The sequence below is a fragment of the Plecotus auritus genome (genome assembly GCF_963455305.1).
Source record: "Plecotus auritus genome assembly, chromosome: 1".
NCBI lineage: Eukaryota > Metazoa > Chordata > Mammalia > Chiroptera > Vespertilionidae > Plecotus > Plecotus auritus.
Window position 1 is genome coordinate 48,372,226 of NC_137770.1, and position 23,804 is coordinate 48,396,029.

The 23,804-nt window shown below is 40.3% G+C and overlaps 1 protein-coding gene across 1 annotated transcript in view; it reads right to left on the minus strand.

Moving 5' to 3' along the window:
* The window catches only part of IQCH (IQ motif containing H), a gene marked incomplete at both ends in the record, with an annotated part of 220,231 nt that overhangs the window by 168,412 nt on the left and 28,015 nt on the right, over positions 1-23,804 (minus strand). Inside the window, 2 exon segments of the mRNA XM_080640562.1 lie at positions 5,296-5,412; positions 22,904-23,021. Coding sequence (XP_080496688.1) covers positions 5,296-5,412; positions 22,904-23,021 — 235 coding nt within the window.

Consider the following 23,804-nt stretch of genomic DNA (forward strand, 5'->3'; position numbering starts at 1 on the left):
GTATGAGCTATTTAATTTTAATTCCATTTTTCATAAAGGCAGAAACCTTATTAGGCAACTATTATGTGCCTGCAGTGTTAATATATTATCTATAACCCCCATAATACCCTTGCCTAGTAGCCACCATCATCCTGACTTCATAGAAGAGGAAACTGAGGACCCGAGATATTAATTTGCTTACCTAGGGGCACACACCTGGAAAATGGCAGGTAGGTCCCACACTCTGATCTATTCGACTCCAAACCCTTCCCACCACACCAGACTGCCTCCTATCTAGCCTACCCATTTTATAAATGAGGACAAGAAGAATGAACCAGGTAGGTAGCTTGCTTCTAGAAACAGCTAGTCAGTGGCAAGGCTGTACCGGAATTCAGGAGCACCGGGTTTCATTAGGTAAGCTCCATCAGATGGCCCAGTGGGAGGATGCTCTGTGCAACCATAGCTCCTGGGGGCCAGAAAATCGTTACCTCACTTCTAGGCTGGAAGGCACCTCAGTATATACTCCTCCTCTCTCCCAACCTCTACAATAATGTAAGTTTTAGATGACAGTCTAAAACATGGCACAATATGACATGTGAAAATTGCCAAGTTATAACTAATATTTATGGCACTTCTTGGTGCCAGAACCTTGGATTCATCTCATATAAATCTCAATACAATCCTATGGGATAGCCTAATTATGAACATTTTACACATGAGGAAATGGAGGTTGTTTCTGGGAGACCCCAGTCTAGTAAGAATTCACACCAGGCATTCTGACCCAGAATCACTATTCCCAGAGCTAAAAATATTTGGAGTTCAGCATAGGGTTGGCTTGGGTGTGGATGCAGGATCTCAGCACAGAAATTCAAGATACACAGCATTCTCGAGAAGTCAGAGAAATCGCTACAACCAGATTTCCTGTGAACATTATCTAATGAGGGGATAGCCTCTAATTGCCTCTCTTCACTCCCAGAGCACGGGCTTGGGTGAGAAAGCCTGACACCAGCCAATGGCAACTGTCTTATCACTGTCTTCAGCTTTCCCAGAACTCCAAACCAATGCAGAATTAAAATTCTAAAATGCAACAACTTGCAAAGGCAATACACCACCACTGCCGCCAGCACCACTGCTACCGCAGGTGTGGAATACATTTCAGAGGCTGCGGGCCAAGAGCAGAAGTCATTGTTTCTTCAAGAATCTCTCTAAGCAACCTGAAGGAAAGCTCTCTTTCAGTGACAGAAGTGGCCATTGCAGTCTGAGTAGTGACTGTGTCATAAATAGGATATGGCATTTTGGAATGTCTTTAAAGCTATTTCCTTTTGTTCAACTAATTTAATTTACCAAATGCTCCTGGGAAAAGGGAGGGGGACCAAAATGCTGACTCCACATTTCCTGAAAAACCAACCTTTTCTTTTTAAACTGCTCTCAATGAGATTACATCTGATCGTTGTCTGCTGGCTCCCTTAAACCCTGCCTCTGTCAAAATTCTGCCCCGGCAGGTGTGAGAAAGAATAGAAGCCGAACTTGAGCGAATACCCACATCTGTTTTTGGAAAAAGGGAACAGAAGCAGCACAGAAGGAAGTAAAAGAGATAATTGCTGGCTTGAACTGCAATACATTTTACTTGTGGGCAGAGGGCCAGCTTACAGCAGGCGGAATATGCAGGCCCATCTTATTGGAATTCAGGGGTGGGCCTCGGTTCTTGTCCGGAGACAGCTGTAAACCAGCAGCCCATAGCATCCCAATCAGGCGGCGAGTTTTGTCAAGGAGTGCTGATATGTACAGAAGCAGCTTTGTCTGCTTCCATCGCACCCCTGCCTCGTGAAATGACAGTCAATCTCTGATTCCAGATGACAAGAACTGGATAAAAACTTAAAACAAATGGCGACCTTTCAAAAGATTAATTTGTTTACCAACAAAACGTTCCCTCTATGTCATCTGAGATGGGGGTGACCTTCACTTTCCCATATCTAGGCTGAAAGGATGCTGACTATAGTCATCTGTTAAGTTAACTCCATCTCAGCAATTATTCCCTTTTTTATTTTTAGTGACAAGAAGGGTTTATTAATTCACTCTGCTTCTTGTTATGGTTTATAAATGCAACAAGCTCGTTCTGAATTACTGCAGTGTAACATCAATTTGTTTAAATCTAATTCTGCTATCATTGCCAAATTATGTTGTGACTGTAATTGTGGCCATATGCATGGGCTTAAAACACAATCATGTTTTGAAATAGCCCTTCTTTCCCACCCCCCTCCTCCTCGCCCCCGCCCCTTACTTCTGATGCTTCTTCTAATCATCTGACATTAACACAATTGCCTCACTTTCCATTACTTTATCATTTCAGAAATGAATGTGCTTTCAGGGAGAGAGATTACAATGTACACCCCACGTGAAACAGTAAAGAATGAAACTATGATTTGTGAAGTGTGGTTGCTACCCAACTAAGTTAGTGAAAAACACTGCATAACGTATGACTCATAAAATCTAGAAATCATAATAGTATTAAATTCAACCTCATGAATAAATAAAAGATTCTAAGTTTACATTGCATTATATATTTATTTTCTTTGGAAAGTGGGACCAAAGAACTAGTATAATTCTACAGCAACTCACATCTTGCCAAAAAGAAAAATGTTTTTACGATTCTTTTCTAGGTCATAACAGTTATAATCAGAGTTATTTGCGCAGCAATTCAAAGCAATGTTTTGTTTGGCTATTTTGTTATGCATTCATAATCGTTCTTTTAAAATTCATGTTAACAGATACATGTTTCAAATCTTTTAAGAAACCCTTTTTATTTTAAAAAGTAAATCAAAGTCAAATTTTCTGCAGATCTTTTAATGTGTTGCATTGGAATGTCTAGCTGGAACTAAATGTCAGTCAGTACAAACAGTTTCCGAGGTTTCTTCTGGTCTCCCCATGTCTACAAGGCCCTTCTCACAAACCTGCCAGAGGGATTACCATCATCATCATTATTATTACGCACATTTAAGGTATTGGAAAAATCACTAAGCTTCACTTTTAATATTTTGTTGTAAATTGATTGTACTAATAGAGTTCATAGGATATAACACGCTGAAGGCAGTTTTGTGAGGGGAAGGGGGATTGTACGCGTGTGTCTGGGTAGATGTGTTTTCAATGCATTAAAATCTTTACACCAGCCTCTTATTATCAGGAAGGATATACCTCTTCACAAAATGAACAAAATACCAGTTTCTAAGAACTGATCATGTAAATTAGCAACATATTCAAGTTTGCTCCGTCAAAAAAATGCCTGAGATTATTTACTGGCTTTTGACAAGCTGTTTAAGTTTCAAAAGTAAGGAAACACATGGCCCTCGGCAGCCAAACAATAATCCCCTCTGAGTGTTTGGAGTAGTTCTACAAAGCGATTAGCCTTGATGCTGCTTTTCTAATTAACTGTACATCACAACACTAGACGCATTGCTTCAGTTTGGGTAAGTGCTTTCAAAAACAGTCTTATGAGTGGTAAATCACAACTGTATTTATTCCCAAGTGCTCTGCATGGTTGTTTAAAACCAAACACCTGAATATTTCTTTCACAGGGCCTTTTGCACTATGCTTCTGTTTTATAAATCCAAAATGAAAATACTATTTTTAGTTAGCACCATCATATATACATATATCAACATAAAAAGATAGCATCAACTGTTTTGACTGAAATACTAATAGTCAACTTGAGTAAAATGTACCTAATGTATATACATTATAAAGCTCTCTGGTGTAAGTTTTATAAACTCCAGTTTCATGAAAAAGGGGGATTTTTAATACATCAAATGAGCATGCATTATCTATATGTCAGACAAGGCAAAGAGCTTCCCCATATCCTCTGCGTTCAACATACATGAGCACAGTAGCCAAGGCTCTTAGCCTAGTTTGGAATTAGAAAAAATACATAATAAAGGACTAAGATTCTACCCCAAATTTTGATATAATTTTGAATTCCTATTTATGTCTTCACTAAGATTCATTAAAGCAAAACATAATCCTCTCTAAATCTGGAATTATGCCTTTTTAAACCTCAATACTCATCAGGAAAAGTTTGCATGAGATGCTGCAATTGCCTTGGGCTACAAAGCCTCAGCGCTCCACCAGCTAAGCCAATATTAATTTTAGATTGAAGGAGGAAAAACCAACAACAACAAAAGAGAAATCTGCTTCTGTCTCCACAGCCAAAGAAATAATATTTTTCTTTCAAGGGCTTTGGGCTCATGAGAGCAGATAAAAACTCTTTCACATTATTCACAGTGACATTTTAAATAAAGTTTCAGCAGGAATAAAAATACCTAACTTTCTGGTTATTTCTGAGGCTATACAAGTATTTCTATGATATGATAAAGTGCTCTTAAGCCAAACCTGTTAGACTAACATAAAGCACATATAAAGAAACTAAAAAATATATTACACGGTTACATGAATGAAGTAGGCAGTTGAAAATTGCTATGAAGGACGTTTGGAAGATTAAGATGCTGTTATGATGGTTAGAAGTGGTTTTGCAATTCTAAAATTGCAAATTCTAAAATTAATCAGTTTTTAGTTTGGATTTGACCAAATACATTTAAGAGCTTTTGAGAGAAGCCAAAAGTTAAAACTGTATTTAATAATGTATAGATGTCACCTCTATAATTGTTTTCAGTATCAGAAATAATCTCAAATAAAACAATTTTCCAATTAAACGAGGCATTACTCTTCATTCTCCTATGAAAACCTCACAACACAGAAAAGCCCAATCCTTGTCTGGGGACACTCACCAGAAAACCAATGCAAACATAGGCACAGACTCTGAGAACCCTGATGCAACCCCCATGTGATTGCTCTCCCCTTTCGTCATTTTGCCGACCTGAAGAAATATCCCTGCTGGCTTCAGGTTTAGAATGATTTTCTTAAATCGTGTGTATTGCATCAGTATACACCATTGAAGCTGATACCACGCTGTTGTTTCCTTCTGAACTACACCTATTATCAAAGAAATAAAATATTTAAAATTTCTCTACTAATTCTCTTTGTTGTTAAATTCGCTCATCCTTGTTAAAAATTACGGTACTAGATTATTTAGGACCATGGAACAAAATAGAGAAATTTGAATGAGCGGCCAATGAATCTTTTAAAAACAGGTTCACATGTTTTAATCATTTCTAATTATAAACAGAATGAAAGCCACTCCATTAAATTCTAAGAACAAAGGGATCAAAATCTTTACTTAAAATCTACATTATATCTTACACTACTAATGTATGCCTTTTTATTCTTAAAAAGATTAAGAGCTCATGAAAACAACTGATTACTTACACATGCTTTTCTCTGATTAATACTTGGCAAACTGATTCCATAGTTCTCATTGACAGCAGCTCTGTGGCGGAGGTTTTCAGGATCCTGCATGATTTTTACATTCAACCCTATCTTTCGCTGAAACAAAGAAACAATGAAACTTTCATGCTGGATAAACAAAAATGCTTACTAATATCTTATATCCTCAAAGGAGTACAAAGTTCTTTGAAAAGAATTATTTTAATGTAGTTTTCACTGGGAAAAAAATACATATGTGGGTCTTTTATTTCTGCTGTTAATTGTTCTCATTTATTCACAGAAAAGGAACCTTCTGCAGATTTCCCTCCATGTATCCTATTGCTCATACAAATACATCTTCAGACAGCATTCATTTTTTTCACAAAGAATGGTAGACACCAACCAAGGTAGGACAAAGGACTAGAATACCTGGTCTCGATTTGTTTTTAGCTTTCCAGGTCAAGGATTTTGCCAATGAAATCTATACTACAAACACACAGGTAGAGGGCTCCCTTGGTCTGTTAATATGGCACTTTCCTCAAGGGACAGTTACAGGTAAATCTGTTTGGACTTGGTACATTTACCACAACAAATTTATTTACTCCTTCACAGAGATATTGCTATTTATAGGAAAAATGCATGCTTTCATTAGAGAAAAAAAAGCGTATCATTTGAAGCACATGTTCCTCATTTCATATAATTCAAATGAGTTACAGCAAAGATGCTTAAATAGTAACCAGCAGTGTAGGCAGTGGTGGTGGCAAGGGGCACGGAGAGGTGTCCTGAGACGTGGGTTCCAGTCTTGCTTTCCCCTGGACTGCCTGCATATGACCTTGGGTGTATCACTTCCCCCCTTTGGAAGCCAGTTTCTTTATTTTCAAAATGTGACAGACTTGATGGTCTCTTGAAGAACTATTCACCCTCCTCAATCCTCCCCTTCCCCCTCCCCACCCGCCCCCACACACAACCCTCTCTTGCTTTGGCATTCTATGACTTGATGCTAAAAGGTAAGTTGACACTTAAGAAATATGTTATTACCAACAGTTTCTGAAGTCTTGTGACTTTCTTATTGTGGTACAATTCATATACTATAAAAGCTCCTTTAAAAGTGTGTAATTCAGTGGCTTTTAGCATATTCACAAAGTTGTATAACCATTACCTACCACCCCTCTTTATTACTATTACTAGAGGCCCAGTGCACAAAATTCGTGCACGGGGCGGGGGGGTGTCCCTCAGCCCAGCCTGCACCCTCTCCAATCTGGGACCCATCGAGGAATGTCTGACTGCCCGTTTAGGCCCAATCCAGGTAGGATTGGGCCTAAACGGGCAGTCGGACATCCCTCTCACAATCCAGGACTGCTGGCTCCCAAGTGCTCGCCTGCCTGCCTTCCTGATTGCCCCTAACCGTTTCTGCCTGCCAGCCTGATCACCCCCTAACCACTCCCCTGCCGGCCTGATTGATGCCTAACTGCTCCCCTGCCAGCCTGTTTGCCCCTAACTGCCGTCCCCTGCAGGCCTGGTCACCCCTAATTGCCCTCCCCTGCAGGCCTGGTCACCCCTAACTGCCCTCCCCTGCAGGCCTGGTCCTCCCCTAACTGCTCTCCCCTGCAGGCGTGGCCCCCCCCCCCCAACTGCCCTTCCCTGCAGGCCCTGTCACCCCCAACTTCCCTCCTCTGCCGGCCTGGTCACCCCTTACTTCCCTCCCTTGCATGCCTGGTCCCTCCCAACTGCCCTCCCCTGCTGGCCATCTTGTGGTGGCCATCTTGTGTCTACATGGGGGCAGCCATCTTGTGTGTTGGAGTGATGGTCAATTTGCATACTATTTTTTTATTAGACAGGACTAGTGACCCGGTGCATGAATTTGTGCACATTGAAAGGAAATTAATTAGAAGGTGGCCAGCGGGGTGGGACTGGGCGAGATGGGCCAGACATGCCCTGGAGCCAACCTCCTGTGGTCCCTGCCTGGCCAGCTGCACCTGGGATGGCGTCGTGGCTAGAAGGGTGTCTGCGGAGTGAGTGAGGTTCCTCTGGCAGGTGGGGTCCCTTGGCCTGGACTGTGGGGATCGGGCTGAAACCAGCTCTCTGACATCCCCTGAGGGGTCCAGAGTGCAAGAGGGTACTCTGCAAAGTTGCTGTCGTATAGGGTGTGGAACACAAATGCAAGTATCCAGTAAACCAGATTTGGGGCCGATAGTGCCCCAGCAACAACATAACCCACTGCCGAAGGTGGAATCACACAGCCCCGCGAGGAATCAGGCTCCCTCCTCTCTGGTTTCAGGGTGTGTCACCCGAGAACCGATGCTACCAAGTCACTGCAGCTGCGCAGCTCCTGCATTGAGTGTCTGCCCCCTGGTGATCAGTGTGTGTCATAGCTACCTGTCAGACAGACACTTAGCATATTAGCCTTTTATATAGAGAGATTATTTTTTATCCTCACCTGAGAATATGCTTGTTGATTTTAGAGAGCGAGGAAGAGGGAGAGAGAAAGAGAGAAACAACAATGTGAGAGAGAAACATTATCAGTTGTCTCCTATATGCAATCCAAGCGGGAATTGAGCCCACAACCGTGGTCATGTGTCCTGACCAGGAATCAAACTTGCCACCTTTTGGTGTATAGGATGACCCTCCAAACAACTTGTGCCAGCCAGTCATGGCAACCAAAACCCCTCTTTAATTCCTAACATTTTCATCACCGAAAATAGAAACATCAAACCCATTATCATTCACTGCCCATTACCTCCCTATCCCAGCCCTTGGCAACTACCAATCTATTTTCTGCCTCTTCGATGTGTCCCATTCTGGACCTTCCATATGAATTGTAAATATGTGGTCTATAATGTTTAAAAGGAGGCATTGTAAGGGATTGAAACACCTGATTTCCTTTCAATTGAGTGTCTTTGTTCTGAGGGATCTGATACAATTACTAAAATGGTTGTAGGAACCAGATTAGTTCAATGGGCTATGTCTAAGGTCAAAGTGAAGGGGAAGACTGGAAAAATATCTACAGAATGTATGCTGTCTAATTACTTCTTAATACAGGCGCCAAACCTTCCTTTTATTTTTCTAATAGCAGTTTTTAAACCAAATAACTGTACTTAACTGCCCACTTTATTTAACCCATGCAGGGATGCAGGTTGCAAACAAGACCTATCTATTCCCTTCTCCTTGAAGTACATGTGGTCACAAAAATAATCTTGTGCCTACCAGCTATAAGGGGGTTTCCTTCTGTGGCTAACGCACACTCACAGCACTATTCCGGGTGTTTGCATGGAAGCTGGCTGTCTCTTTCGTTTAAATTAATACCTGAACGTAATTTGTTTCTTCTTAATTAAACTTTCAGAATAATTTTCATTCTACAAAGAATCAGGACATTACCAATATATGTTAAATTGTCTGGATGTGGTTTCTGCAATTAGGGTGTTTTTAAAATGTGTATTCTGGATATAACTGATGGGAATAGCTTCATCTGTCAGGACTAAGCTTTGCTAGAACTTTTTAATCCTGGGATCATTGGCTAGTGGGCCATTGTAATTTTCTTAGTTTTATTATGGTCCTTCGACTTTCTGTGGCTATGGGACTGGTGTAAGAAAGAAATGATCCAATACCAAATTATTATTAAAACTGGCATTAAAATCACACAGTTGTTTTCTGCCCAATTTTACATTTCTGTGGCCCTGGCACAGATAGTGCTGATAAGAAATCAAAATATAAGCAGAAACCCAACAGAAATGATAGGTTGCAATATCAATTATTTATTAGTTGGCTTCTAAAGCCATGGGAAATGTCCTTTATACATTCTAATATTTACTATTTTGGCACCAAAACATGTGTCTGCCAAAATAATGAGCAGACATGATTTAATTTTCCTTTAAAAACATACAAATGAGCCTATATTTAAATAAAATTAGCATATCCAATGGTTTCACTGAAGATTACTACCACATTCATTCATAATCTGAATTTGTCTTACAATTTTACAAGTTACATCTATAGAGATGTGTAGCAAAATACTTATCAGCATAAGCTGCCTTATCAGACCCAGATTTTCCTAGAAAAACAATTATAGATTTAAACACAAAATTAATCAATCCATTAAGCAGGAAAGCATGCTCTGGAAGGTGATCGTTTTTTACCAACAGTAAAATAAGTATCAGAAATAATTTCAGAAATTTTTCTTAAATTGGTCAAGAAAAGACACCAATTTACTTCACCTATCTTGAGTCACTAAATAATCCATACTTTATTCTCCCCTTTGATAGTAATTACAAGCAGATATATCAAATGTGACTCTCATTTAGACTTTGGTTTGTAAGAACAAAAGTTATTATCAGAGCCAATTACTGTTTTACCTACATGGCTGCACAGAAGCAGGGAGCTCAATTTTCATCTCATCAGTGATTTTGTGTTTTTTATTTTATTACTATGCCCACAAAGCTCTATAAGAAAGAAATAGCTTATGCTATTAAAACTAGGGTTTGAGCATAAGAGGCTAAGGTTTCTTTTAGGAGAAGTTCTGAATTAAAAACACTAGGCAGCATGTAATGCCAGCTCCCCAGACATGGGCAGACCATAAAATGACATACATCTGAGCAGTAGATCCCACACAGAGTAATCAAAATTGAAATGCTTCACAAACAAAGTTGAGACAGGCTATTTACTAAGTTACAGTATTATCAGCATAACATTATTCTCACCAGTGTTTGCTACAAGTAATGCCTTCTAAAGTGTATATTGCTTAATATCATAGTCCCGCTGGTTAAAGACATTTGCTGTTTAATCTCAAAATCAGGAAAAAAAAGAGAAAAAGAATTCAGCTTCCGTTAACATTCTGCTTCTTTCAACCATTATTATATTTAATGGAAGTACAAAGGACTCCAAGTCTGGTTCAAGCCATATGTTCTAGATTTATTTGTAAAACTGGGTAATAATACCTACCTTCATAGAACTGTCTGTGAGGTTTAAATGACTAATGTATGGTAGGTATCTTGCAAATTATAAAGTACTGCTCAGGAGTCAACCTGCAAGGGGTTTCTACTCATCAAATAATAACTGCAATAGATCTAAACACTTCAAATATATAAAAATCCACAAGTTCTTAATAAAATTTCCCCATCTCCCCTGGAAATTTAATAAAATTAAAAGTTAATCTTAACCTTGATAAATAAAAGAATGAAACATTTATCCTGCTTTTCCTGTGCCATAGTCTTTTCGCAGCAAGGGTTCAGGAATCTGGAGAAGGGGCTGACGCATAAATGGATAGAGACTAAACAAGAAATATAAATTTGGAAGGCATTGGGGGAGCCAGATGGATACCCTTCTCTAGTGGAATGGGCACCCTGAATGTCCGGACCCACGGCTTTTTATTTACACATTTTGCCTTTTAGCAAAGCAGACACACATATCAAAGGTAAGGTTTGATAAACAATAAAGGATTATCAGGTTAGGGGAATTGCCCTCAGCTGTTTGGCCAGCAGCAGGATAACATAATGCTGATATTCAGCCCTGCTGAATATCAGAGCCCACCAGCCTTTTGAGGACTTTTCGCATTTATTATGACCTGCTGGACTTAGCCTCCAGCATTCCTGAAAATCTATATTTAACATTCACCAAATAGTTATAACTAAAAGTTCTTCATAGAAACTAATAAATGCAGAAGGAAAGATATAATAGTAAAATCACCCCTTTGCAATCCCTAATGAAATAATGTATTTAGGTAAATGTCAATGGTTGCTCATACCATTAAAGCAAAATATGGAAGAGAACCTTTATAAAGCAAGGGTGGGGGAACGTCCAGCCCGCGGGCCATATAAGGCCCTCGAAATCATTTGGCCTGGCCCTGCCAAGGCATTAGGTATGAGTTAATTAAATGTTTGACCAAATATAGCAGGCTAATTTTTAAGTTGATGATTTTGTATGGCCCTCAAATGATGTTATAAATATCCAAATGGCCCTTGGTAGAAAAAAGGTTCCCCACCCCTGTTATAAAGGGCAGATGGAGATGATGATACCTGGACTCATTGATCTATCTCAGCATCATGAAAAGAGAAAAAAGAATTTGCCTCTAGAAATGCTCTAAAAGGAAGGACACATCACCACCTAGTAGGTATCCTGCCAAAACGATGTTTCCTGAATTTGATCAAGCTTCTAGATAAAACTAGTTGATAAGAATTATTAGGGACAGAGAAGCATGTAAAATGACATCACAAGACTGCAATCAACCAAATTGAGACCGTGGGAAAAACCTATATGACAAATGCCCTGGTTTCTTCAATCAATAAATGACACTTTTTTAAATGAGAAAAACTGTTATAGATAAAATGAGATACAACTGCAGTGTGCAGACCTTGTTTACATCCTTATTCCAACAACAGTAGAAAGACAAAAAGAGAAAATTGAAAGTGGGCTGGGAATTATACCATATTAATGCATTGTTTAATTTATTAGACGTGATTATATAATATTAACGCATTGTTGAATTTATTAGGTGTGATAATATTTTTAAGTCTTTATCTAAAGTATTTAAGGGAAATATGATATGATGCCTGGGATTTGCTTTAAAAGACTTCAACAGAAAGAATAGAGGAAATAGGACAACCAAGATGGCGGCATAGGAAAACACCTGAACTTCCTGCCTCGCACAACCACATCAAAACTACAACTAAAAAACAAAACGAATATCATCCAGAACCACGGGAAGGCTGGCTGAGTGGAAATTCTACAACTAGAAGGAAAGAGAAAAGTGCACTGAGACTTAGAGGAGGTGCAGAGGTGTGGAAGTGTGGAGGTACAGAGGTGCACGCGAAAGGGGCTGGCAACTGGGTACACTGTTGTCTTTTTCAATCGGGAGGGAGATACAAGCTCCTGACTGCTCTGAACTCCAGTTCCGGGTGAGACTCTGGGGACCCAGACTCATATGGAGAGAAACTGGACTGTCTGGCATTGGGCCGGAACGCGAGGGCAGCTTTCTCTCAGAGGTGCTTGTAGCGATCATTGTTGCTGCACTGTGCTGCGGGACACAGAGACCTGGGGGCCTCTTGGGGCAGAGCTGATGGGCAGCCATTGCTGTTTGCTCCACCCTGGTGATTCCCTGAGACCCCGCCCCACCCAAGCTGTGCGCAGAGGCTTTTGCATATGAATGGCCTGGCCTTCTGCAATCTAAACCTAACAAACTGCAGCTGGGTCAGAGAGCCCCAGAGCTTCCAAAAGAACATCCAAGGCTCCACAGCAGCTTGCATTGCTTCACAGCTGGGCCTCATCTGGGCATCTCCAAACCCCAAACTAAGAGGAGGAATCTACATATCTCTCTGTAGCTCCTACTGGATGGCCTCAGACAGTGGCTGAATTTGCACCTCCTTGGATATCCAAGAGCCAGTGTACCCAGTGGTCAGAGTGAGACCATCCAGATCACAACTCTTCACATCCATAAGAAACACACTTGGGCCGAAACCGGTTTGGCTCAGTGGATAGAGTGTCGGCCTGGGGACTGAAGGGTCCCGGGTTCGATTCCGGTCAAGGGCATGTACCTTGGTTGCGGGCACATCCCCAGTGGGGGGTGTGCAGGAGGCAGCTGATCAATGTTTCTCTCTCATCGATGTTTCTAGCTCTCTATCCCTCTCCCTTCCTCTCTGTAAAATACCAATAAAATATATTAAAAAAAAAAATAAAAAAAAAAGAAACACACTTGGGGCAGACTCAGTGAGTGCCAAAGCCCCACTGAAGCAAGTCCTGCCCCATAAGGGTGTATTCAGCACAGAAGTTCTCCCATTGTAGATACAACTGGTCCTCACAGCCAATTGGCCTGGAGGTCAATTCCTCCCAGTGATACCAACAACAATCAAGGCTTAACTACAGCAAGACTGTGCACACAGCCCACAAAGGGGTGCATCTGGAGTGTCCATCTCAGGTAATTAGGGAGGCTGAGCCACTGGGCCCTATAGGACACCTAGCACACAAGGCCACTCTATCAACACAGGGAAGCAGCCAAAATGCGGAGACAAAGAAACAGGTCACAAATGAAAGAAATGGAGGAAAGCAAACTACTGGATATAGAGTTCAAAACCATGGTTATAAGGTTACTCAAGAATCTTCTAGAAACCTCTGAGAAATATAGTGAGACCCTCAAGAATATGAAAAAGGACCAACTAGAAATTAAGCATACACTGACTGAAATAAAGAATAATATACAGCGATCCAAGAGCAACTAGAGGATCCCAAGAATCAAGTCAAAGATTTAAAATGTGAAGAAGTAAAAAACACCCAACCGGAAAAGAAAAAAGAATCCAAAAATATGAAGATAGTGTAAGGAGCCTCTGGGACAACTTCAAGCGTACCAACATCCGAATTATAGGGGTGCCAGAAGAAGAGAGAGAGCAAGATATTGAAACCCTATTTGAAGAAATAATGACAGAAAACTTCCCCTACCTGGTGAAATAAATAGACTTGCAAGTCCAGGAAGCGCAGAGAACCCCAAACAAAAGGAATCCAAAGAGGACCACACCAAGACACATCATAATTAAAATGCCAAGAGCAAAAGACAAAGAGAGAATCTTAAAAGCAGCAAGAGAAAAACAGTTAGTTACCTACAAGGGAGTACCCATACGACTATCAGCTGATTTCTCAACAGAAACTATGCAGGCCAGAAGGGAGTGGCAAGAAATATTCAATGTGATGAATAGCAAGAACCTACAACCAAGATTACTCTACCCAGCAAAGCTATCATTCAGAAAAAGGGCAGATAAAGAGCTTCACAGATAAGAAAAAGCTAAAGGAGTTCATCACCACCAAACCAGTATTATATGAAATGCTGAAGGGTATTCTTTAAGAAGAGGAAGAAGAAGAAAAAGATAAAGATAAAAATTATGAACAACAAAGTGACAACAAATACATATCTATCAACAAGTGAATCTAAAAATCAAGTGAATAAAAAATCTGATGAACAGAATAAACTGGTGAATATAATAGAATCAGGGGCATAGAAAGGGAGTGGACTGACAATTCTCAGGGGGACGGGGGTGTGGAGGATGTGGGAAGAGACTGGACAAAATCGTGCAACTATGGGCGAGGACAGAAGTTCTCCCAGGTGGAGGGAAGCTATGGGGGGGGAAAAGAGGACCAACTGTAATAATCTGAACAATAAAGATTTAAAAAAAGAATAGAGGGAATAGATTAAATAAGAATGGTAAAAAAAAAAAAAAAAGAATGGTAAAATTATGGTAAGCACTAAAGCTGGTGATGGTTATATGTATTTCATTCCACTTTTTTGTCCATTCAAAAGTAAATTTTCTTAAACAGCCATTTGAAATTAAAGTATAATTCAAATGTAATTATTCATTATTTTATTATCATTTGTACTCTAACATTTTATGCTCTATGATATCCCCTTCCACCTCCCTGTTGGGCTAGATTAGAAGGATCAACAATCATGGCATCACTTAACTCCAAGCTGCTGTTAAATAGTCCAGCTGCTGTCCAACTGCCTAGATTGACAAAACCGTAAGACTTAACTACTGCTCTTCAGATGTGCCCATCCTATGTTCTGATTCCTATAGGAGTCCATTTTGTGCCAGGTACCATAATAGGTGAGCATTGTCATAATCCACGTGATTTATTTTAGTCCTTAAAATGACAAGAGGGAGTATATATTATCACTACTTCACCAATGAGGGCAACTGGTTAAGGGACTTCTCAAGGTTGCACAACTGAAACAGGGAATCAGGATTTGATTTATGTCTCTGACTCCAAGGCCTCTTTCTATCACAACACTCAGCCACATTATAAAGAAATGTTAGTGAATCCACTCTTGATTCAGCTTCCGGTCTGTCAGATCCCTTACTCTCTCTAATCCCCACAGGCACTGCTTTGGTCCATGCCCTCATTATTATGTAAACCTCTGTAATAGCTCACAAATTGGGTCTCTTTGCCCCCAATCCAACCTCTGCATGACCTCCCAAGTGACTGAACCTCTGATCACTAATTGATATATTTCCTCTCACCTCTTTAAAATCCTCTAATAGTTTCCCTTATGGTGGCATGATCTGGCCCTTTCCTACATTCCAGATTGCCTTAAGTGCTCTAAATAAAATGCACTACAATGGCTTAGAGAATACCTTAGATATGGTAGTGAAGGGCAGCCTTTTGAAGAGATGATAATTATTCTGAGACCTGTGTGAAAAACCGAGCTAGTTATGCAAAGAAGTGAGAACGAGTGAAGAGTGAGAAATAGATGATAAATGAGAGGGGATAACTACATAAGCTAAGGCCTTCCTTTGAGGCTGACCTTAACACGGGAAGGGATACTACTTCCATTATGGCAAGGGAGAAGGCATCATACGTCTAGTCATAGAAAAATAGATAAATGTGTTAATGGGAAGGTTTAGGACTAAGTTTCTCTGCATGTGACTGAAAACTGGAAGAATATCGCTTAAATCAGATGAAGTTTATTCCTCTCATGTGTATGAAATCCAGAGAGAGGCTGTTCAGCATTGGTTTGGAAGTTGCTAGGAACCAGGCTCCTTCCAGCTTAGTACTCTGCTGTCCCTAATGTATGGGCCTCTTTCTCCTGGCCTCAGATGGCTGTTAGAGTTCCAGCCGACACAGCCTCATTTCCGGGAGCTAACAATTTCTGCCACAATCTTGTAATCTAATCCAGCTAAGGAGGAAAAGGATGATAAGATGAAAGTGATAAATAGTTAATAAATGACAGGCCAATGGATTGGAGGTTCTTACAGCATTGAAGAATTGTTGGAAGAACATACTATGTGAACTGGCAGACTAGGGGATGGGGGTCAGAGACTGCTGTGGTTGAAACAAATTTAAGAGATGATGGTCTTAATCATCTCTTAAACAAAGTTCAGGCATTGGGCATTCCTGCCACCACCCTCCCAGCCCTTCCAAAGCACCTTTTCCCCAAAAAGCTGTTATTATAGCACTTACCATACAGTCTGGAGAATGCCTATCTGCAGACTGTGAGCTCCTATAGCACTGAGATTTGCATCTCCTGCACATAGTAGCATTAAAATTAAAATATTTGGGAAAATGAAATAGCACGCCAGTGATGAAAGACATTTTTTAGTTTTACTATGCTTGTGTTAATTCTTACAATATAGCACAATGACATAATCATCAGCTTTATAGCAGCACTGTACTAAAGGGGGCACTCTGTCCAATTTTGTTGGCACTTGGGCCAATGACTAACTCCATGAACTCCCTTTGCTACAATTAATCTCATGCGTTGGTGGCCAGGGAATGATGGCTCTCCTGCATGTCCATAAGTTAGCATCTCCTAGTACAGTGGTCGGCAAACTCATTAGTCAACAGAGCCAAATATCAACAGTACAACGATTGATATTTCTTTTGAGAGCTGAAAACCAACTTCTGGCCACGAAGTTTCAATCGCACTGTACATGCACGCCCGCATGTGGTATTTTGTGGAAGAGCCACACTCAAGGGACCAAAGAGCCGCATGTGGCTCGCGAGCCGCAGTTTGCCGACCACTGTCCTAGTAGGTCAGCAAGAAGGGCATGAGAAATTTGGGATGCCACCTTTGAAATATTACTGGACCATGGAATACCATATAACAAAATTCAGTTAATCTTTGCAATTGTAGCAAGTAGTTTATGTTCATGGAAAAGGCACTATGACTCAATAATATGCAGCTAATTGAATCTTATCATAGAACCAATGTTATTAGAAGATATTATCCTAAGGGCCTATTTTTGAAACAACCCCAAATACTACAGTTAATCATCTGTTCCATTAGCTATAACTTATGTATACTGTAAAGTATAAACCTCTTTAAAGTATATATGTAAACCAACTGAATGGGAACCAATTACAGTAAAACAGTATTACATATGATAGAGTATCACAATGTATTTTCTGTAATTCTAATGTAGCTTCATAATAGCCACATTGGTGTGACCCCAGAAAGAAAAGGGTCACTTTAATCAGGTGCATTGCACTGAGTTTTGTTGGGCAAGTTTGGAGGGACAGATCTGAGGGTAATTCTGGGGATAGTTAGAGTCATTTGTGGACAAAATCAGGAACCTATTTTGCTTTTCTTCAATTGTAAATTTCTTTGTGGCAAACACACGAAAACAGCTTGAGTTTTTGTGATTTTTTTCAGTGGTGAGGAAAAGCCAGGACTTTGAGGCCAGAGAGACCTGAATTTGAATCTCAGTACTCCTATTCCTTCACTTTAAATTATTATCATCCATAGACCCCAGTTTCCTCATCTTTAAAGTGAGGATTCCAATAATTCCTTCCCTCAAAATGTTGTTGAGGGTGTGATATGGTCTCCCTGCTTCTGTCCTTGCCTTGTAGCATCATCATATTCTCACCCCGACACCCAGAATGACCCTTTAAAATTGCAAATCAGACCATGTCGGCCCACTGGTCCTCCAACGGCTTCCCATCTCACTCCAGGAAATACCCATAGTCCTCACGATGGTCCATAAGATCTGGCCCCCTGCTACTGTTCCTACTTCTCTCCCCCTTGCCCATCCCTCTTCAGCTTCCCTGCTGTTCACACTCCTAATCCAGAGTCTTTGCATCTTCTGTTTCCTCTGCCTGGAATGCTCTTCCTTCACATGGCCAATGGCTTGCCCCCTCATGTCTATCAAATTTCTGTTCAAGGATCCTCTTACAAGTGAGACCATCCCAATACTCCTTCCTGCCCCAGCTTTTCTTTCACCAACCAACGACTACATATTTACTTTTCAAGTCCTTTTTTGGTTGTTTTCGTAATGCCTACCCCACACCACCTAGAATGTAAGCTGCATGAGAGCAGAGGAGTTTGGCTGATGCCCAAAATAGTGCCTGGCACATATTAGGTATCTAATAGAGGTTAACCAGTATCCATCAACAAGAAATAAGAATAATTATCACTTACCTTGTGTGGGGCACTGTGATAAGCATTTACATATGTTAATTTATTTATCCTTACACAACCCGATGTGGGTAGATATGTACTATTATTACACTTATTTTATGGGCAAGACACTGAGGCACAGAGAGGTTAGGTGACTTGCCAAGGTATAAGACGTGAATCCATACTTTTAACCATTATGTTGTCATTTATTGCAATCCTATTCCGGGCTGGACACTGTTCAGGCACTGGGTATAGCAGTGAACAAAACACAGTCTCTCTGCTTTAGATTAATAGACTTAAGAAATAAAATAATCAAATGCAAGGAAAATCTTAGCAGATCTGGGTTTGCATAAAAAATCAGTAGAAGCCATTTGGGAGATAATTGAGGAAATCTGAATATGACCTAGGTATTTCTTATATATTTTAGATGTGATAATGGTATTGTGGGTAAGCAGGAATATGCTCATTTTTAAGATGCATGTTTAAGCATTAGGGGTGAAATGTCATTAGGTCTATATTTTACAACACTTCAATAAAAAATAGGTTAACAATTGTTAAATCTAGGTGAAGGAGAAATTGTCTATTAGGTGAAGAATGAAAATCTAGGTGAAGGAGAAATAGTGTATTAATACACTATTCTTGGTTTGCTGGAATATTTTCATAATAAAAAGATTTTTTTAAAGCCATAAAAAATGGGGGAGGGATATGGAGCTTACATTGTAATGAGAAGACAGAGCTCACAGTGGCCGGCTCATTGCACGCCTTCCTTTCTCCCCACTCCATTCTGTAAAATCCAACTCCCTGCTCATCAGCAAAATTATCCACCCTGATGCTGAGTGACATGAACTCACAGGGAAAATCTCTGAAGCAACCCTCACTGGCCCTGGCTTCTGCCTTCTTTGTGGATCATGTCAGAAATCCTCAAAACTTTAGTTTTGATCAGATTTTGAGAATCACTTTCTCAATTAGATCCCAATTCACAAAATTAAAGATTCTTCCCATCTAAGACACAGGTGTTGCACATGGCTGCATCATATTCAGTCACACATTTTTTGTGTGTTTCATTGATAAAGCACCCATTTTATGGAATTAATATAGAGAATAACTCAAGCAGTGAGATGGCTTTATTTCCCTGCTCCACAAACATACCAAGTATATCATGTTTCTAAGCTGGTCCTCTGATCTAAACCCTTTAGAAATGTCTATTTTCAAATTGCCTTCAGACTTAACTTGCCAGACACAACAAGGAAATCAAATACTTTCTTGGCCTATAAGCATTTTTCCTTCTCTCCCTCCTTCTTCCTTATCTTTTGTTTTTATTTCAAACCCTTTCCTTGACTGTTAGGAGTACATGTGCCCAAGGTGCCCATAGAGGGTTTAGGCTGGTGTTGATAGGGAGCTAAATTATACTGTAAAGAAAAGCCATCAGAATATGGCTTTTTCAAATGTAAAAGAAAATTAATAAACAATTCTTAATTATGATGCTTTATTACAATTGAGCAATTCCTAATTGTTTTTCCTTTTAGTGTTTTGGTGTAAAATGGAATTCCAAAAACAGCTATCAACTTTGGAGAACCGGAGCTTAAAGAAGCAACTGGGGTTTACCTGGTTTGAAAGTTTGGCTGTGGGCAATTAAAGGTAGTAATAGCCCAGTTGGATTTCACAACTGCTTAATACTTTAAGCTTTTGAGTTGGTGCAGTAGGCCTGCTGGAGCAGCTGGCAAAACAGCACTGTTTGTCATTGACTTTACAATGCAAAATTAGGGCTTCCTTCGTGTCAGCGGTTATGCATTTTTAAGCAGATGTCACGGATATTAGAAATAAAACAACACTAGGGATCCAGGCGCTCGAGGTAAAATCGGGATGGGAAACCAGTCCCTGCCCCTTTCTAAATGAAGCTCACCCATGCTCACAGCATTTCAAAGAACCCGGGGTTATACCCAGCACTTTAGATTCCTTATCTTTATAATCATTTGTCAGGATTCAGAACTCTTTCGGGAAAGTAAATTTCTGGCCATGGTATTTTTTTTTTTCCTGGAATAATCAAGCGATTATACATTCAACAACAGTCCTAATTTCAGATATTTTATTTTATTGTCTTTGTAAACCAGAGATCTCAAATCTTCCACTTGTGGGCCAACTATGGTCCTCCTGAGATTCTTGGCAAAAAAAATACCAATTTAACTGAAGCAGATACTTAATAGTAAAGAAGTTTAAGCTCCATTTATCACAGCATTCCCTTTTCTTTTCATCAAAGCCTTTATTATTACCTGGTATTTGCTTATCGATGAGCTGTCTCCCCTCCCCCAACTAGAGTAAGGTCTATGAAAGTAGGGATCTAATCCAAGCTGTTCATCCCCGTGTGGCTCTAACAGTCCTTGGCACAGTGTACATATACCACAGGGAGTGGCTGGACAAACCCAGTACAATGACAAAGGTGGGAGCAGGCTGCTTTGGGAGTGTAGCCTGGACTAATATGTTATGGGGATGAGTACACCCTTAGAACCTATTGGGGTGGTTTCATTTATTTATTCAACAAACATTTATTGAGAGTTCCCTAGAATTATAGAGCAATGAACAAACTAACATGGATCCTGCCCTCCTTATAAACTAATGGAAAGACAGACCTTTTAAAAATCCATACAACTTAATATCTAATTACAAATTGTGGTAAGTGTGATGAAAGAAAAATACAGGTTAATATAAACAATTATAAAAAGGATACCATGTGTTGACTGTACAACTCTGTGTATATTCTAAAAACGACCGAATCAAACACTTTTTAAAAGGGTGAATTTTATGGTATATAAATTATCTATCTATATATATAAAAGCTTAAGTGACCGGCCGGTAGGTCTGATGCACAATGACCACCAGGGGGCAGGTGCTCAATGCACAGGCATGGAAATATGGAACAGACTGATGAATCTCAGAGGGAAGGGGGGAGGGCAGGAAGAGATTAACCAAAGATTTTACATGCATACTAGAGGCCTGGTGCATGGATTCGTGCACCGGTGGGGTCCCTTGGCCTGGCCTGTGGGGATCAGGCTGAAACCAGCTCTCTGACATGCCCTGAGGGATCCCGGATTGCAAGAGGGTGCAATTTCTTTAACATTCTGTACCTTGGTTTCTTCATCAATAAAATGAAGGTAATAATAACAACACCTCCTCCTAGGATCATTCTGAAGGTTAAACAAGTTAGTATTCCCAAAGCACTGACAACAGTACCTGGTACTGAAGAGAAGAGAGCTATTATTACCTTGGTGAGTTAGGGAGGAAACAAGAGAAAATTTAAAAGACCACCCAAGGAGGCAAAGTCAGACACCTCTTGAGCTTTATTCTTGCCACCTGGAAACTTTCTTTCTAGGACTCTGTTTAAAAATTTGAAGGCATTCTGTTCTGATTTATTTTGCTTTCTGAAGAAAGCACTTGTCAGAGAAACTGACCATGCCATGAATATATCTGAAAAAACAATGACATGTTTTTTTCATTTAGACACAAATCAAATTTCCTAACTTTACTCTTAACTTTTTTTCTAACCGCTTTTTGAGATACTAGAGCAGGGGTCCTCAAACTACGGCCCGCCGAGGACATTTATCCGGCCCGCCAGGTGCCGCTGCCTGTCCTGCTTAGCAGCCGACTCGTCCCGGGCCCGCAGTGCGCATAGGAATTTGTTCATAGTTTTTTTTTGTTGTTTTTTTTTTAAAAATATATTTTATTGATTTTTTTACAGAGAGGAAGGAAGAGGGATAGATAGTCAGAAACATCGATGAGAGAGAAACATCGATCAGCTGCCTCCTGCACACCTCCTACTGGGGATGTGCCCGCAACCAAGTTACATGCCCTTGACCGGAATCGAACCTGGGACCTTTCAGTCCGCAGGCCGACGCTCTATCCACTGAGCCAAACCGGTTTTGGCCATAGTTTGTTTTTTCTTAAACTATAGTCCGGCCCTCCAATGGTCTGAGGGACAGTGAACTGGTCCCCTGTTTAAAAAGTTTGAGGACCCCTGTACTAGAGGCCTGGTGCACAAAATTCATGAATGGGAGGGGTCCCCTCAGCTCAGACTGCATCCTCTCCAATCTGGGACCCCTCGGACATCCCTCTCATAATCCTAGACCACTGGCTCCTAATCGCTCACCTACCTGCCTGCCTGGTCTCCCCTAACTGCCCTTCCCCCCACCACCCCCCCACCAGCCTGATTGCCCTTCACTGCCTCTGCATGCCAGTCTGGTCACCCCTTACTGCCCCCCACTGCCGGGCAGGTTGCCCCCTCCCTGATGGCCTGGTCGCCCCTAACTGCCCCCTCCTGTCAGCCTGGTTGCCCCCAACTGCCTCCCCTCCCCCACTGGCCTGCTGGCCTGGTCGCCCCCAACTGCCCCCCCTGCCAGCCTTGTTACCCCACGCAGACTGCTTGTTCAGTCATTTGGTCATCCCTCACTAACCCCCCTGCCGGCCTAGTTGTAGGCAGCCATCTTGTGAGGGCGTGAGGGTTAATTTGCATATTACCCCTTTAGTATATAGTATAAATCATATACTTTAAATTCTCCTTTTTAAAGAGTACAACTTGATGGTGTTTAGTACATTCAGAGTCGTGCAACTGTCACCACTATCTAACTCCAGAACATTTTTATCATCCTCAAAGAAACTTGGTACTCATTAGAGTCACTCCCCCAGCCTCCTCCTCCCAGCCTCTAGCAAACCACTAATTTACTCTGTTTCTATAGATTTCTCTATTCCTACCTTTGTTCTTGGAGAGACATGTGGAAATACACTGTACTGTCTTTGGGGTGGCCAAAGTTTACCCTCGGATTCCAAAGGGAAAATAAATAATTTCTGATCAATTACAGTTGGAAGCAACCTACGGAAAAATAATAATTTCAAATCAAATTTGCTATCTTAAAAGCTTCATAAATTATAGTTTAAAAACAATGCATCATAGTTTTGAAAACAGAATATCAATTATATTTTACGGGAAATATTCTATTGGTAATTATAATAAATTAGACCAATTTTTAGCATTTTTATAGGTATAAAACTGCAGTTGTTTATTAAGCATATGAACTTCCAAGTCTGATAAAGACCATTATAGCATTAATAGAAATCTCTATGTCTGGCTGAGTTTAATGGTGCACAAGTGACATAATTACTGAACTATAATACATTTCTTGGTAAAGAAAAACACAATATGCTGTACTTTGTTTAATAAAGTCAAATCACAGGGTAGCCAATGTTAAATATATCCAAAATGCTGGTCCCCCAAAGCAGTTCATACTTACATTCTTTAAACCTCTACCATTTTATGTAATTACAAAGACTTAAGAATCAAAGACAGTTACAGATCCTCCTTATTAAGCAGTGGGCAGTTCCATGAAAGACCAATGTAAAACAAAATAAAGTTGTAAGAATGAGTATAGGTATGTCTTAACATTTTTAATTTAAAAGCAGTTCTTTAAAATGGTCAACATAATTAAGATCAATAAATCTCAATCTCTTGATTCTACTGTGATATCCACTTGTGCCAGATTATCATTAGAAAGTAATTTATGAGCTTCTGGTTTCACCCCAACATGTAGAGAGCTTGGATGTTATCACTCCCAACGTTACAAGAAGAAGAAAAGGTGAACAAATCGAAAAACAGCTC